Source organism: Puma concolor, chromosome D3 (assembly GCF_028749965.1).
Source record: "Puma concolor isolate L17-30 chromosome D3, mPumCon1.1.hap2, whole genome shotgun sequence".
Taxonomy (NCBI): Eukaryota; Metazoa; Chordata; class Mammalia; order Carnivora; family Felidae; genus Puma; species Puma concolor.
In genome coordinates, this window is record NC_141678.1 from 9,895,774 (window position 1) to 9,911,443 (window position 15,670).

Genomic DNA, 15,670 nt, shown 5'->3' on the forward strand with positions numbered 1-15,670 from the left:
CTTTTCAGTTAACAAAAGGTGGGGGCGAGATATTAAATTACAGGTATAAGGTGCCTATTTACCTGTTCATTTTTTAAAAATTAATCCTTCACTCTAAGGAAAATCAAGTTTTTCTGGAAGGGAACAAAACTTACCTCAACAAAGAAGACTAGATTCTCTAAAAGAGCAGGATGCGTTTTCAAGTTACCATCTTTAACTTCTAAGAGGTCACCTTTACATTTACTGAAGACATCTGAAAACAAAAATATTTTATTGTTTTATATAGCTTTTGTTTCAATGCTATTTTTTTTTTTTTTAATTTTTTTTTTCAACGTTTTTTATTTATTTTTGGGACAGAGAGAGACAGAGCATGAACGGGGGAGGGGCAGAGAGAGAGGGAGACACAGAATTGGAAACAGGCTCCAGGCTCCGAGCCATCAGCCCAGAGCCTGACGCGGGGCTCGAACTCACGGACCGCGAGATCGTGACCTGGCTGAAGTCGGACGCTTAACCGACTGCGCCACCCAGGCGCCCCTTAGAAACACTATATACACTCTAAGAAAGAATAAGCAAATATAGTAAATATAAAAGCTTAATCCAAAAGCTTTTCTCCTCCACGTGAACCAAACAACAAAGAATATCTATTTTAAGCTTTTTTTTTTTTTTATGATTTTATTTTTAAGTAATCTCTATATCCAAGGTGGGGCTCAAACTCACAACCGCAAGATCAAGAGTTGCATGTTCTACCAACTGAGCCAGCAAAGCGCCCCTATTTTAAGCTCTTTAAAAAGCCATGTAACTACTGCTCTGTTGTCTTCAAAATATAAAAAGTGGCCTTATAAACTATATGTTCTAGAGTCTAAACACCAGCTAGCCTTTCCACAAACAGACCGTTGTCACAATAAAATTAAGACTCCAAGTGAATGATATAGAAGAATGTGTGCCATTATAGACCAAAAGACCAAAGTGCATGGTAGAAATTCACCTTCATAGTAAATACTACATTTTATTCTCAGGATCTTGATCTTTTAATTATCATTCTGCATTTGGGTAATAAAATAAAAGACCACTTAGGTTCTTGAAAAGAAAGACCCTCAGATTTAAAATACATATATATACATGGGGCACCTTGCTGGCTCAGTCCCATTGAGCTTCCAACTTCTGGTTTCGGCTCAGGTCATCATCTCACAGTTCATGGGTTCCAGCCCCATGGCGGGCTTCACACTCACAGCATGGGAACCTGCTTGGGATTCTTTCTCCCTCTCTCTCTGCCCCTCCCCTCGCTTGTGCACATGCACTCCTCTCTCTCAAAATAAACTAACAACAAAAAGAGATTCCTGTTTTTGTTTTTAAAAAAAAGTAAAGGGGGAGAAGATGGTGGCGTAGGAGGACGCTGGGCTCACCGCATCCTGTGGATCACTCAGATTCCACCCACACCTGCCTAAATAACCCAGAAAACCGCCAGAAGACTAGCAGAACAGATTCTCTGGAGCCAAGCGCAGATGAAAGGACCACGGAAGAGGGTAGGAAGGGCAGCAGGCAGTGCGCGCTACGTGGACTGGCGGGAGGGAGCCGGGGCGGAGGGGCAGCCCGCCAACCAAGCAGAGGCCCCGAGTCTGGCTGGCAAAAGCGGAGGGGCCAGACGGAGTGTGTTCTCACAGCGAGCGAGCGGGACTTAACATCTGGGAGGTTATAAGTAAACAGCTCTGCTCAGAGAGCGGGAGGGCTGGAGGACAACGGGAGGGAGAGTTGTTGAACCCCGGACGACAGAGCTCAGCTTGGCGGGGAACAAAGGCGCTCGCCAGCGCCATCTCCCTCGCCCATCCCCCAGCCAAAATCCCAAAGGGAACCGGTTCCTGTCAGGGAACTTGCTTGCACCCCACAAACATCCAACGCTGTGCTCCTGTGGATACACCCCTCCGGCGGCAGCGGGTCTGACTCCCTCCCAGTGCCGCAGGGCACCTCCCGAAGCGGATCACCAAAGGATAAGCAAGCTGAGCCTGCCCCTCCCACCCCCATGCACCTTGCCGATCCACCCCAGCTAATACGCCAGATCCCCAGCACCACAAGCCTGGCAGTGTGCAAGTAGCCCAGACGGGCCACATCACCCCGCGGTGAATCCCGCCCCTAGGAGAGGGGAAGAGAAGGTACACACCAGTCTGACTGTGGCCCCAGCGGTGGGCTGGGAGCAGACATCAGGTCTGACTGCGGCCCCGCCCACCAACCCAAGTTATTCAAGACAGCACAGGGGAAGTGCTCTGCAGTCCCGCACCACTCCAGGGACTATCGTTTCCGTATCCAAAACGAAACGGAAGAATTCCCCTCAAAGGAATCTCCAGGAAATAACAACAGCTAACGAACTGATCAAAAAGGATTTAAACAATGTAACAGAAAGTGAATTTAGAATAATAGTCATAAAATTAATCGCTGGGCTTGAAAACGGTATAGAGGACAGCAGAGAATCTACTGCTACAGAGAACAAGGGACTAAGGAACAGCCAGGAGGAGCTAAAAAATGCTATAAATGGGCTGCAAAATAAAATGGAGACAACCACGGCTCGGATTGAAGAGGCAGAGGAGAGAATAGGGGAACTAGAAGGTAAAATTATGGAAAAAGAGGAAGCTGAGAAAAAGAGACATAAAAAAATCCAGGAGTATGAGGGGAAAATTAGAGAACTAAGTGATGCACTAAAGAAAAATAATCGGGTGCCTGGGTGGCTCAGTCGGTTAAGCGTCCGACTTCAGCTCAGGTCATGATCTCATGGTCCGTGAGTTCAAGCCCCACATCGGGCTCTGTGCTGACAGCTCAGAGCCTGGAGCCCATTTCAGATTCTGTGTCTCCGTCTCTCTCTGCCCCTCCCCTGTTCATACTCTCTCTGTCTCAAAAATAAATAAATGTTAAAAAAAATTAAAAAAAAAAAAGAAAAAGAAAAATAATCTATGCATAATTGGTATTCCAGAGGAGGAAGAGAGAAGGAAAGGTGCTGAAGGTGTACTTGAAGAAATAATAGCTGACAACTTCCCTGATCTGGGGAAGGAAAAAGGCTTTGAAATCCAAGAGGCAGAGAGAACTCCCTTCAGAGGAAACTTGAATCGATCTTCTGCATGACATATCATAGTGAAACTGGCAAAATACAAGGATAAAGAGAAAATTCTGAAAGCAGCTATCTGAAAGGGATAAACGTGCTCTAACATATAAAGGGACACCTATAAGACTCGTTGTGACGGATCTCTCTACTGAAACTTGGCAGGCCAGAAAGGAATGGCAGGAAATCTTCAATGTGATGAACAGAAAAAATAGGCAGCTGAGAATCCTTTAGCTAGCAAATCTGTCATTTAGAATAAAAGGAGAGATAAAGGTGTTCCCAAACAAACAAAAACTGAAGGAATTCGTCACCACTAAACCAGCCCTACAAGAGATCCTAAGGGGGATCCTGTGAGACAAAGTACCAGAGACATTGCTACAAGCATGAAACCTACAGACATCACAATGACTCTAAACCCATATCTTTCTATAATAACACTGAATGTAAATGGACTAAATGTGCCAACCAAAAGACATAGGGTATCAGAATGGATAAAAAAACAAGACCCATCTATTTGCTGTCTACAAGAGACTCATTTTAGACCTGAGGACACCTTCAGATGAAAGTGAGGGGATGGAGAACTATTTATCATGCTACTGGAAGTCAAAAGAAAGCTGGAGTAGCCATACTTATATCAGACAAACTAGACTTTAAATTAAAGGCTGTAATAAGAGATGAAGAAGGGTATTATATAATAATTACAGGGTCCATCCATCAGGAAGAGCTAACAATTATAAATGTCTATGCGCCGAATACAGGAGCCCCCAAATATATAAAACAATTGCTCACAAACATAAGCAACCTTATTGATAAGAATGTGGTAATCGCAGGGGACTTTAACACTCTATTTACAGAAATGAATAGACCATCTAGACAAACGATCAATAAAGAAACAAGGGCCCTGAATGATACATTGGATCAGATGGACTTGACAGATATATTTAGAACTCTGCATCCCAAAGCAACAGAATATACTTTCTTCTCGAGTGCACATGGAACATTCTCCAAGACAGATTACATACAGGGTCACAAAACAGCCCTTCGTAAGTATACAAGAATTGAGATCACACCATGCATACTTTCAGACCACAATGCTATGAAGCTTGAAATCAACCACAGGAAAAAGTCTGGAAAACCTCCAAAAGCATGGAGGTTAAAAAACACTCTACTAAAGAATGAATGGGTCAACCAGGTAATTAGAGAAGAAATTTAAAAATATATGGAAACAAACGAAAATGAAAATACAACAATCCAAATGCTCTGGGATGCAGCGAAGGCAGTCCTGAGAGGGAAATACATTGCAATCCAGGCCTATCTCAAGAAACAAGAAAAATCCCAAATATAAAATCTAACAGCACACTTAAAGGAAATAGAACCAGAACAGCAAAGACAGCCTAAACCCAGCAGAAGAAGAGAAATAATAAAGATCAGAGCAGAAATAAACAATATAGAATCTAAAAAAACTGTAGAGCAGATCAATGAAACCAAGAGTTGGTTTTTTGAAAAAAAAAAAAAAAAAAAAACAAAAAAAACCAAAATTGATAAACCTCTAGCCAGGCTTCTCAAAAAGAAAAGGGAGATGACCCAAATAGATAAAATCATAAATGAAAATGGAATTATTACAACCAATCCCTCAGAAATACAAGCAATTATCAGGGAATACTATGAAAAATTATATGCCAACAAACTGGACAACCTGGAAGAAATGGACAAATTCCTCAACACCCACACACTTCCAAAACTTAATCAGGAGGAAATAGAAAGCTTGAACAGACCCATAACCAGCAAGGAAATTGAATCGGTTATCAAAAATCTCCCAACAAATAAGAGTCCAGGACCAGATGGCTTCCCAGGGGAGTTCTACCAGACGTTTAAAACAGAGATAATACCTATCCTTCTCAAGCTATTCAAAAAAAATAAAAGGGAAGGAAAACTTCCAGACTCATTCTATGAAGCCAGTATTACTTTGATTCCTAAACCAGACAGAGACCCAGTAAAAAAGAGAACTACAGGCCAATATCCCTGATGAATATGGATGCAAAAATTCTCAATAAGATACTAGCAAATCGAATTCAACAGCATATAAAAAGAATTATTCACCATGATCAAGTGGGATTCATTCCTGGGCTGCAGGGCTGGTTCAACATTCGCAATCAATCAACGTGATACATCACATTAATAAAAGATAAGAACCATATGATCCTGGCAATCGATGCAGAAAAAGCATCTGACAAAATTCAGCATCCTTTCTTAATAAAAACCCTCGAGAAAGTCAGGATAGAAGGAACATACTTAAACATCATAAAAGCCATTTGTGAAAAGCCCACAGCTAACATCATCCTCAATGGGGAAAAACTGAAAGCTTTTTCCCTGAGATCAGGAACACGACAGGGATGTCCACTCTCACCGCTGTTGTTTAACATAGTGTTGGAAGTGCTAGCATCAGCAATCAGACAACAAAAGGAAATCAAAGGCATCAAAATTGGCAAAGATAAAGTTAAGCTTTCACTTTTTGCAGATGACATGGTATTATACATGGAAAATCAGATAGACTCCACCAAAAGTCTGCTAGAACTGATACGTGAATTTAGCAAAGTTGCAGGATACAAAATCAATGTACAGAAATCAGTTGCATTCTTATACACTACTAATGAAGCAACAGAAGGACAAATAAAGAAATTGATCCCATTCACAACTGCACCAAGAAGCATAAAATACCTAGGGATAAATCTAACCAAAGATGTAAAAGATCTGTATGCCGAAAACGATAGAAAGCTTATGAAGGAAATTGAAGAAGACAAAGAAATGGAAAAACATTCCGTGCTCATGGATTGGAAGAATATTGTTAAAATGTCAATACTATCCAAAGCTATCTACACATTCAATGCAATCCCAATCAAAACTGGACCAGCAGTCTTCTCGAAGCTAGAACAAGCAATCCTAAAATTCATATGGAACCACAAAAGGCCCCGAATAGCCAAAGTAATTTTGAAAAAGACCAAAGCAGGAGGCATCACAATCCCAGACTTTAGCCTCTACTACAAAACTATAATCATCAAGACAGTATGGTATTGGCACAAAAACAGACACATAGACCAATGGAATAGAATAGAAACCCCAGAACTAGACCCACAAACGTATGGCCAACTAATCTTTGACAAAGCAGGAAAGAATATCCAATGCTAAAAAGACAGTCTCTTTAACAAATGGTGCTGGGAGAACTGGACAGCAACATGCAGAAGGCTGAAACTAGACCACTTGCTCACACTATTCACAAAAATAAACTCAAAATGGATAAAGGACCTGAATGTGAGAGAGGAAACCATCAAAACCCTAGAGGAAAAAGCAGGAAAAGACCTCTCTGACCTCAGCCGTAGCCATTTCTTACTTGACACATCCCCAAAGGCAAGGGAATTAAAAGCAAAAGTGAACTACTGGGACCTCATGAAGATAAAAAGCTTCTGCACAGCAAAGGAAACAACCAACAAAACTAAAAGGCAACCAACGGAATGGGAAAAGATATTTGCAAATGACATATCGGACAAGGGGCTAGTATCCAAAAATCTATAAAGAGCTCACCAACTCCACACCCGAGAAACAAATCCAGTGAAGAAATGGGCAGAAAACATGAATAGACACTTCTCTAAAGAAGACATCCAGATGGCCAACAGGCACATGAAAAGATGCTCAACGTCGCTCCTCATCAGAGAAATACAAATCAAAACCACATGCAGATATCACCTCACGCCAGTCACGCCAGTCTCCAAATCAGGAGACTATAGATGCTGGAGAGGATATAGAGAAACGGGAACCCTCTTGCACTGTTGGTGGGAATGCAAATTGGTACAGCTGCTCTGGAAAACAGTGTGGAGGTTCCTCAAAAAATTAAAAATAGACCTACCCTATGAACCCAGCAGTAGCACTGCTAGGAATTTACCCAAGGGACACAGGAGTACTGATGCATAGGGGCACTTGTACCCCAATGTTTATAGCAGCACTCTCAACAATAGCCAAATTATGGAAAGAGCCTAAATGTCTATCAACTGATGAATGGATAAAGAAACTGTGGTTTAAATGCACAATGGAGTACTACGTGGCAATGAGAAAGAATGAAATATGGCCCTTTGTAGCAACCTGGATGGAACTGGAGAGTGTGATGCTAAGTGAAATAAGCCATACAGAGAAAGACAGATACCATATGTTTTCACTCTTATGTGGATCCTGAGAAACTTAACAGAAACCCATGGGGGAGGGGAAGGAAAAAAAAAAAGAGGTTAGAGTGGGAGAGAGCCAAAGCATAAGAGACTCTTAAAAACTGAGAACAAACTGAGGGTTGATGGGGGGTGGGAGGGAGGGGAGGGTGGGTGATGGGTATTGAGGAGGGCACCTTTTGGGATAAGCACTGGGTGTTGTATGGAAACCAATTTGACAATAAATTTCATATATTGAAAAAATAAAAATAAAAAATTAAAAAAAATGTTTTTAATTGCATATATGTATCCTTTTCACCAACAATTCCATTTCTAGGAATTTAATCCCAAAGAAATACTCAAGTAAGTACCCAAACATTTATGTCCCAAGATGTTCATTTCAGCACTGTTATAAATACAGTTATATGGGGCGCCAGGGTGGCTCCGTCAGTTAAGCATCCAACTCGATTTGGACTCAGGTCATGATCTCATGGTTGTGAGATCAAGCCCCGCATCGGGCTCCACACTGAGTGTGGAGCCTGCTTGGGATTCTTTCCCTCTCTTCCTGCCCCTCCCTGGGTCATGCTCTCTCTCTCAAAATAAATAAACATTAAAAAAAAATAGTTATAAATAACTCAAACTTAGTACACTGATATAATACTGTGGAATATTATATGCAACTGACATGGTTAAGTGTCCAAGACAACAGAAAATTAAAATCAGAAAAGCATGTATTATACCTTTTCATATGTTAAATAAAAATCACTAGTATGTATTTCCACATACACGTGGATGACTGTTTAGGGGGCATCTAGCTAGGAGTATCAACTCCAAAGTGTTACTTACCTTGTAAGTAACAGTACTTACTTCTCTGGGGAAATGAGGCTGGGAAAGGGAGAAAGACCACTTGTGTACTGTTTCATAATAGGTTATCTATTACTTTTATAGTCGAAACTTTTTAAAATTAAAAACAAGTCTTTCAAAATACCATAAGTATGCATTATTATTTTCAAGTTATTATTTGCAACTCTTGCAAGTTTCTACTAAAAAATGAGTGTCGGACAACATGATAAAACATGGAAATCCACAATCAGAATGCTTACCTTTTAATTGTTCTAGTAAAGTCTTAAGACTATTCTCTACTCGCTCCTGGATCTCCACTGTATCCTCTAAACAGAAAAGAAAAAAAAAAGAAAAAGAAAAAGAAAAACTTTCAATTCATTTTGCTAGGAAGAAAAAAGCAAGATCAACACCTATAAGCAACTCATGGGCAAGGACATTTTCTTTTCTCTTAAGACTCATAGGCCTCAAATTCTATTACTGAGAGACAAAGAAAAAGATGAAGAAAAGGAAAAATAGAAGAAAGGCATTAATTATCTATCAAGAGCAATACCTCAAATTGTCTAGGAAGAATTAAAATCTATGTGCTTCAAATACTCTCAAATACTTATAGACAGAATCTACAAAATTTATAATTGGCCAGGGGGGTGGGGAGTGGGGAGGGGGGAATCTATGCAGTATGTGTGATTCTCACTGGGTTAAGGAAAAAACTTTTCTCCACAAAGCTTAGTAAAGAATTCAATCTGAAATCCAACAATATTTCAACAAATTAAGGATTTCTTCAACTTCTGGACCTAACAAGTGATTTGAAAGAGGAAAAGGACTTAAATTTCTAAAACATTACTCTGTTACCTATGAATGTACCTTGTTGGATATTAAACCAGATATTTCCAGAATAGATTCTACCTCCTCCCAATCTGTCTAAAGATGTGAGGTTATAAATATTTTGTTACATTTACTAAGTTTTCAATGGCAAAGACCTAGTAAATACTCGCAAAAATGTATACTTACCTAAACCACTGGTGTCCAGCTCATAAATATCACTAACAAGATAAAAAGAACTGGTCTGACACTGAGAACAGCCAGAACTGAAGAATCCACCCATTCTGGTGGGTACAGGACCAAGGAAAGGATACTGGAAAAAAGGGAGGGAAAGTAATGTCTTTTAAATCCACCTAAATTTATATAAAACAAGAAAACGGGACTACAACTACTAAAGTCTATCTCAGTGATTAAGTTGCAAACCACTTATCATCAAACTAATCACTAAGTCATTACAGTGAAAACAGAAGCTCTGCATTAATTTGTTGATAGCTATTACAAATTTACCATCACAAATGAAGCTATTTTGTTTTTCCTCATTATCCAGTTTGGATAGTGAGGAAGCCTCTGCAATTCAAGTGTCATAAATACTGGAACAAAATACTGTTCTCTACTATCCCCCCAACCCAAATTCCTATTTATTAAAAAGACAGTCATAGATTATTGTAGATTTGATGGTAAATACTGTTGATACCTGAATTTCTTTCTCAATAAATCGCTTTCCTGTCTCCATAGCCAACTCCAGCTGTTGAAGGAGTAAACGAAAAATATCAATCCGGGAGGACACGCCATTTTCAGTGGTCTTTTCTGAGTTCCTTGGCTCCACAGGATGATTAAGACTTGGAAGTCCACTGATCAGCCTCAATGTTAAGGAACGGATTCTTAACCACATGGTCTCCTCCTCCAAGGAAAGTTTCTTATGTTCTTCAGAAACATCCCTTAAAAAGAAAGATCCCCAACCCATCCATTTTAGTTAATGTGTTGCCATCTTTCAAAGTTCACATTCATCAATCACAATGCCTTTGAACGCTGCCAGCATTTGTCTACTAACTGAATGATCTCAGACAAACCCAAATCGCCCAAGTCTCCGTTTCAGCATCGATAAAATGGGAGCGGTAACCTACCTAACAGGTCATTTTTTCCCCTTAAGGGAGACTTCTAATAACAACAAAATATGTATCACATATTTGAAATTCAAATGACAGAAAACTGAAAAATAAAAGGGAAATGTGCCCTGATAACCAAACACCTGCAATATTAACAAACTTGGTATGGGTCACCTGGGTGGCTCAGTCAGTTAAGCATCTGACTTTGGTTCAGGTCATGATCTCATGGTTTGTGAGTTCCAGCCCTGCATCAGGCTCTGTGCTGTCAGCACAGAACAGGCTTCAGATCCTCTGTTCACCCCCCTTTCCACCCTCCCCTCTCTCTGCCCCTCCCTGCTTGCACTCCCTCAAAAATAAATAAAAATATTTAAAAAAAAAAAAAAAAAGCTTGGTATGCATCCTTTCAGACTCTTACAACACAGATATTATGTATACAACTGCAACTAAAAATATTTATATAATTTAACACATTTCAAATAAGATGGGTTCACAATATTTATACTATTTTGCAAACTGTATCTTTTTCTTTCTTTTCTGCAGAAAAGAATTCACACAACAAGCCTGAGGTTATTGTCTTTAGAAGGGCCAACTTACAAGGCTGACCTGTAGCTGGTATCTAGGAACTTGGCACTCCAACCATTCCCTAAATGGTAAGAGCGGCTCACTGTGCCTAAACTGTTTGTACAAACCATATGGTCTATGGTGAACACCTACTTTCCTTCTGGGAGTCTGGAATATTGGCACGTACTACACAGAGGGTGCCTACATAACCAGCTAGTAAAAATCTTGGGCACCAAATCTGAAATGGGCTTCTCTGAGCAGAAACACTGCACATGCATCATTGCATTTTTCACTGCTAAAGAAAGGAGCACACTTGATATGTCTCCTCACAGGAGAGAGACAGCATTGGAAGTCTGTGCATGGAGTTTTCCAGATTCTGTGTCTTTTTCCCTTGCTAATCCTGTCATGTATCCTTCTGTTATAATAAACCTTAGCTGTGATGACAACCAAAAGTGGAATCTTATGAAGCCTAGCAAAAATACGTTTTACTGTAAATGTATTTTCTCCTCCTTATGATTTTCTTTATATTTTCTTTCTCTAGCTTACTTTATTGTAAAAACACAGTATATGATACACATGACATACAAAATATGTGTTGCTCAATTATTTGTGTTATTGGTAAGGCTTTCGGTCAATAGTAGGCTATTAGTAGTTAAGTTTCTGGGGAGTTAAAAGTTAACACATGGATTTTTGACTGTGTAAGGGGGTCAGTGCCCCAACCCTGCACTGTTAAAGGGTCAACTGTATACAGAACTACCTCATATACATAACTCTGCATGCTTTTGCACTTACTTCCTTAGGTTGTACTTTCCTAGAAGTAGATCTGCTGAATTAAATGGGATATGGAATTTTCAATCTTTTTTTTTTTCCTGAACAAGTATAAAAAAGGTCATATAGAAACAACAAAAGAAAAGGTTAATTTGGGGTAGAGTGGAGCCAGGGAATCAGAAATGGGAGAACAAAGTGGCCACCAGGGAGGGTGAAAAATAGTTCCTGCCAGGATTCTGGTTCACAATTCTTGCCTTCAGCACAGGAGCAGGCAGCATCCCCCAATGCTAAGACCCATATCTTTCCCCTAGCTCACAGCCGGAGTCCCTAGATGCATCAGAGCCAGAGGAGAAGGCTGAGGACTGCTGGGAGCTACAGATCAGCCCAGGGCCACTGGCCCATGGGCATCAAAAAATATTAGATCTGCTTAATAAAGGCTCAGCCCAGGATCTGTGCAGCCTGCAGAACATTTGGAATTTTCAATCTTAATACAGATCACTAAAATTCCCTATAGGAAGATTATATATAAAGTTTTACCATCATGACAATGTACAACAACCATTTTCCCTACAACCTTGCTGACCACAAGCATTAATCTTTTTTATCTTTGTCCAATAGTTGTTTTTTTTTTTTTTTTTTTTAATTTTAATTTTAGAAAGAGAGAGCATGCAAGGGGAGAGGAGAGAGAATCCCAAGCAGGCTCCATATTCAGTGTGGAGCCCAACATGGGGCTCAACCCCATGACCCAGGGATCATGACCAGAGCCAAAATCAAGAGTAGGACCCTCAACCGACGGAGTCACCCAGGTGCCCCGGGAGAACTCTTAATAAATCAATAAGAAGATAACTAAAAAACAAATTAGACTTGTGCTCGCTTCGGCAGCACATATACTGAAATTGGTACGATGCAGAGAAGATTAGCACGGCCCCTGCACAAGGATGCCACGCAAATTCATGAAGCTTCAGTATCTTTAGGAGCACTAAAGAATCTACTCCTGAAATCACTGTTACACTACATGCTAACTAATCTGGATGTAAATTTAAAAAAATAATAAAATTAAATTAAATTTAATTTTTAAAAAAACCCAAATTGGACTTAACAAGTTCAATGAAATGCACTGTACGGTGATTAAAAAAAAAAAAATCTTTAACTATTGGACAGGGGCACCTGAGCACCTGACTCTTGATTTCAGCTCAGGTCATGATCCCAGAGTCATGGGGTCAAGCCCCAGGTCAGGCTCCACACTCAATATGGAGCCTGCTTAAGATTCACTCCCTCTCTCCCTCTCCCTGGCTTGCACTCTCAAAAAAAATTAAAAAAAAACAAACTTTAAAAAGATTTCTCCTTGTATGTGAAAGATATTAATATATATGAAGAAATTTACCGATTTACCACATACCTTTAGAACTTGTTAACAAATTTACTTCTATATAGAAGACTAATATTTACAGAGATCAAATCCTTTATGTTTCCAGGTTTGATGTAATGCTAAGAAAGGCTTTCCCTAACCACTTAAAAATATTTTTATATTTTCTTATAGATTCTCTAAGGAGTTTTAGCACATGACCTTTGATCCATCTGGAATCTGTTTTTATGTATGCTACGAAGGAAAATCTAATTTTTATATTAGTCAATAATCCAACATAGGAATGAGATTCATTTTCCTCCTTTGGCTTACTTATATCTTCGTATCCATATAATAACCATGTTATTATATTTGTGTAAAAAAGATGTTTTGTTGTTTTTTTTTTTTAACTGTTAGATTCATCCTAATTCTGCAAAAATAAATGCTTGGGGTTAAATTCCAGTTACCTATCTTTTGGATCCCAGCTGAAGAAAACATTTAAGTCTCTGTTGTCTCGCAAGGCTTCCCATGGAATGTCATCTTCTTCTGGCCGAAGATTCATTGATTTTATACTTTCTGCTAAACTGGTTGATCTGTGATATAGAAATTTATTTATGTATTATTTCAATAGTAAACCAGCCATGAAAACATATTAGCCACAACTTTGTTTTACTAGAAAGAAAGGAAAAGAAACAGGAAGGAAGGGAGGTAGAAGGATTTACTATTAAGAGGTAAAAGCTCACAGAAGGTGACATAGAACCAAGCCCACCTATATCATGTTGGCCTGCTACACAGCAAGAGAAAGGGTCTGGAAGCTCAAATAAAATAAAGTGGATCAGCATTAATTCCTGAAATCTCATGTTCACAGGGGAAGGGGAACTTTTTAAAAATTACATGGAATAGGGTGAGGACCACCACCTGGCTGGCTTCTGTACGGAACATGAAATGGTGCCGGCAGCACCCGATCATTACCCATGCCACGCAGTGAGTTATTTCCCCTTTCTTCTCTGTCCCTACCAAATTTCTCTCTCACTCTCTTTTTTTCTTTCCATTTTTCCTTATCTTAGGTCTGCCAATATCACCCATTAGCCAATGGTTCCTAGGATCTGATCTAATCCCTTAGTTCCTTTTTAGCTCTTATGCAATACTTACATATTTGCTTCAAGTAGAAGGTCTAACAACATCCGTTCAGTACGGACTTGTGCAAAATGAAGAGAATTATTCAGCCTGTTCCTAAAAGCGATAAACTCTGGGATCTTCTCAAATGCACCATATTTGTAAGCTTGAATAATATATTCTGAGGTCTGGGAAGGAAAGATACCACCTCGGTATAAATATCTCACATATCAGGCAAAGGAAGGCAAACCTTGTCATGCAAAACAAAACACTCACACTAAAATTAAGATATGAAATCTAATCTCTAAAGGTCACCAAGTAGAATATCAGCTATTAAAAACATTATTTTTCTTCTTTCCTATACCAGAATCATATGTGTTCTTTACTACTACTACTTGTAATAATACCCAGCTGCTGCTACCACCAGAGACTTTCTCTTAGCAGTTATGTCTTTCAATTCAATAGGACTGGAGGTTGCCACGTCAGTCAAAAATTTGGTTAGTGCCATTGTGGAAGGGATATTACTCCATGTTTTTCTGCATCTGAGATAAACTGTGTTTTGTGCTCGCTTCGGCAGCACATATACTAAGATAAACTGTGTTTTATACAAAAGTTCCAAAAACACCGGGAATAATATAACCACCCACAATCAACCCAAATAAAAATCACCCTCCTTCAGAAAAGACAGGCTGCTCCCTGGTTTTGTTTATTTCTAAATACTATATGTCACAAACATAGGGCATATATGCATTACAACAGGATAGAAGACAACAAAAAAAGGACCCATAAAAATTCATCAGAATCCATTATGAGGACAGAAAGACTGCAAGAACCAGGTTTCTTATCCATCCAAACTACGTAAGACCAATGCTGAAAAATTCCATGAACAAGTAAGTGAAGGGAACACTCACCACGTGCACTTTAATTTTCAATTAATACATATGTACAGATGAAATGTTGTGAACAGAGGCAAGAAAAAGAACTCTCAACAGAAATTCTGGCACAACAGAAGAAAATCTCAGGAAAGAACATTTCATGGGTGTGGGCCTATGCCATCAGGATCACAAGTCAGGAGGGCACCCTTTTGGGCCACGGAAAATGTTACGCTCAAAGCAGATATCTGCCCCAAAGATCCTTTCTAGAAAAGCCAGTTTTTTTAAACACAGCCTCAGTCAGCTCTGCCCCCATCTCCATTATGACTGAATAATTTGCCCAGTAGGAAAATAGGCCAATAGTTCAACAACATACCCTCTGATACACAGCCTCGCAGGGTTCATTTCAGGCCGCGGGATTGCGCCACGGGCGCTAATTCAACTGCATTCGATGCGGCTTTTAAACCCCATGGGACACCTCGGCGAGCTGTTTGCCTGCAGTATCTGGAGAAATTAAAGACGGACGGACACAAGAAAATTAAAAAGATTACTTGTGATCCTGCAGGTTTAAAGAAGGACTATCCAAAAAAGCTCAAGTGTACCTTCTAGCTTGATTAAAGGACAGTGATATGCCCCATCAAGAAGAGGCCAGGATGCTCTAAACACAAATGCCTATCCAAAGGCCTCATGGCTAGGAGAAAGCAAGGTTTACCAGAAGCCCTTGCAATAGGAATTTACAGCTTGAAAAAACCAGCTGCTTGGGAACATATGATCCGGCAGTTAATGGGGATAAAAATATGACTCTGAGGACTCCAATCAAATTTATCAATTACAGTTCCAAAATATGCTGATTAAAGAAAAGAACCCAAGTTTACGAAGTACAGAGGTGTTTTAATTTGAGTGGTCCATGGACTACCACTACTGAAAAAAAGATAATAGCTTTTAAAAAAGAAAAATAAGGGGCAACAAAAAGGAAACGTAGTCCT

The 15,670-nt window shown here is 39.6% G+C and overlaps 1 protein-coding gene and 1 non-coding gene across 5 annotated transcripts in view; one reads left to right on the forward strand and one right to left on the reverse strand.

Moving 5' to 3' along the window:
- NAA25 (N-alpha-acetyltransferase 25, NatB auxiliary subunit) overlaps nucleotides 1–15,670 on the reverse strand; it is an 80,265-nt gene that overhangs the window by 12,149 nt on the left and 52,446 nt on the right. For all 4 annotated transcript variants that reach the window (XR_015242228.1, XM_086681702.1, XM_086681703.1 and 1 more), the window contains exons 16-21: nucleotides 13,849–14,000; nucleotides 13,164–13,289; nucleotides 9,611–9,854; nucleotides 9,106–9,229; nucleotides 8,358–8,423; nucleotides 135–232 (exon numbers count right to left, since the gene is read on the reverse strand). Coding sequence is in view for 3 of the 4 variants with exons in the window: in XM_086681702.1 (XP_086537828.1) it covers nucleotides 135–232; nucleotides 8,358–8,423; nucleotides 9,106–9,229; nucleotides 9,611–9,854; nucleotides 13,164–13,289; nucleotides 13,849–14,000 (810 nt within the window). In the remaining variant the exon portion in view is untranslated. The remainder of the gene's footprint in view (nucleotides 1–134; nucleotides 233–8,357; nucleotides 8,424–9,105; nucleotides 9,230–9,610; nucleotides 9,855–13,163; nucleotides 13,290–13,848; nucleotides 14,001–15,670) is intronic.
- LOC112870532 (U6 spliceosomal RNA) lies at nucleotides 12,218–12,324 on the forward strand. The gene has a single exon (XR_003224487.1). It is a non-coding gene; the product is annotated as a U6 spliceosomal RNA (small nuclear RNA).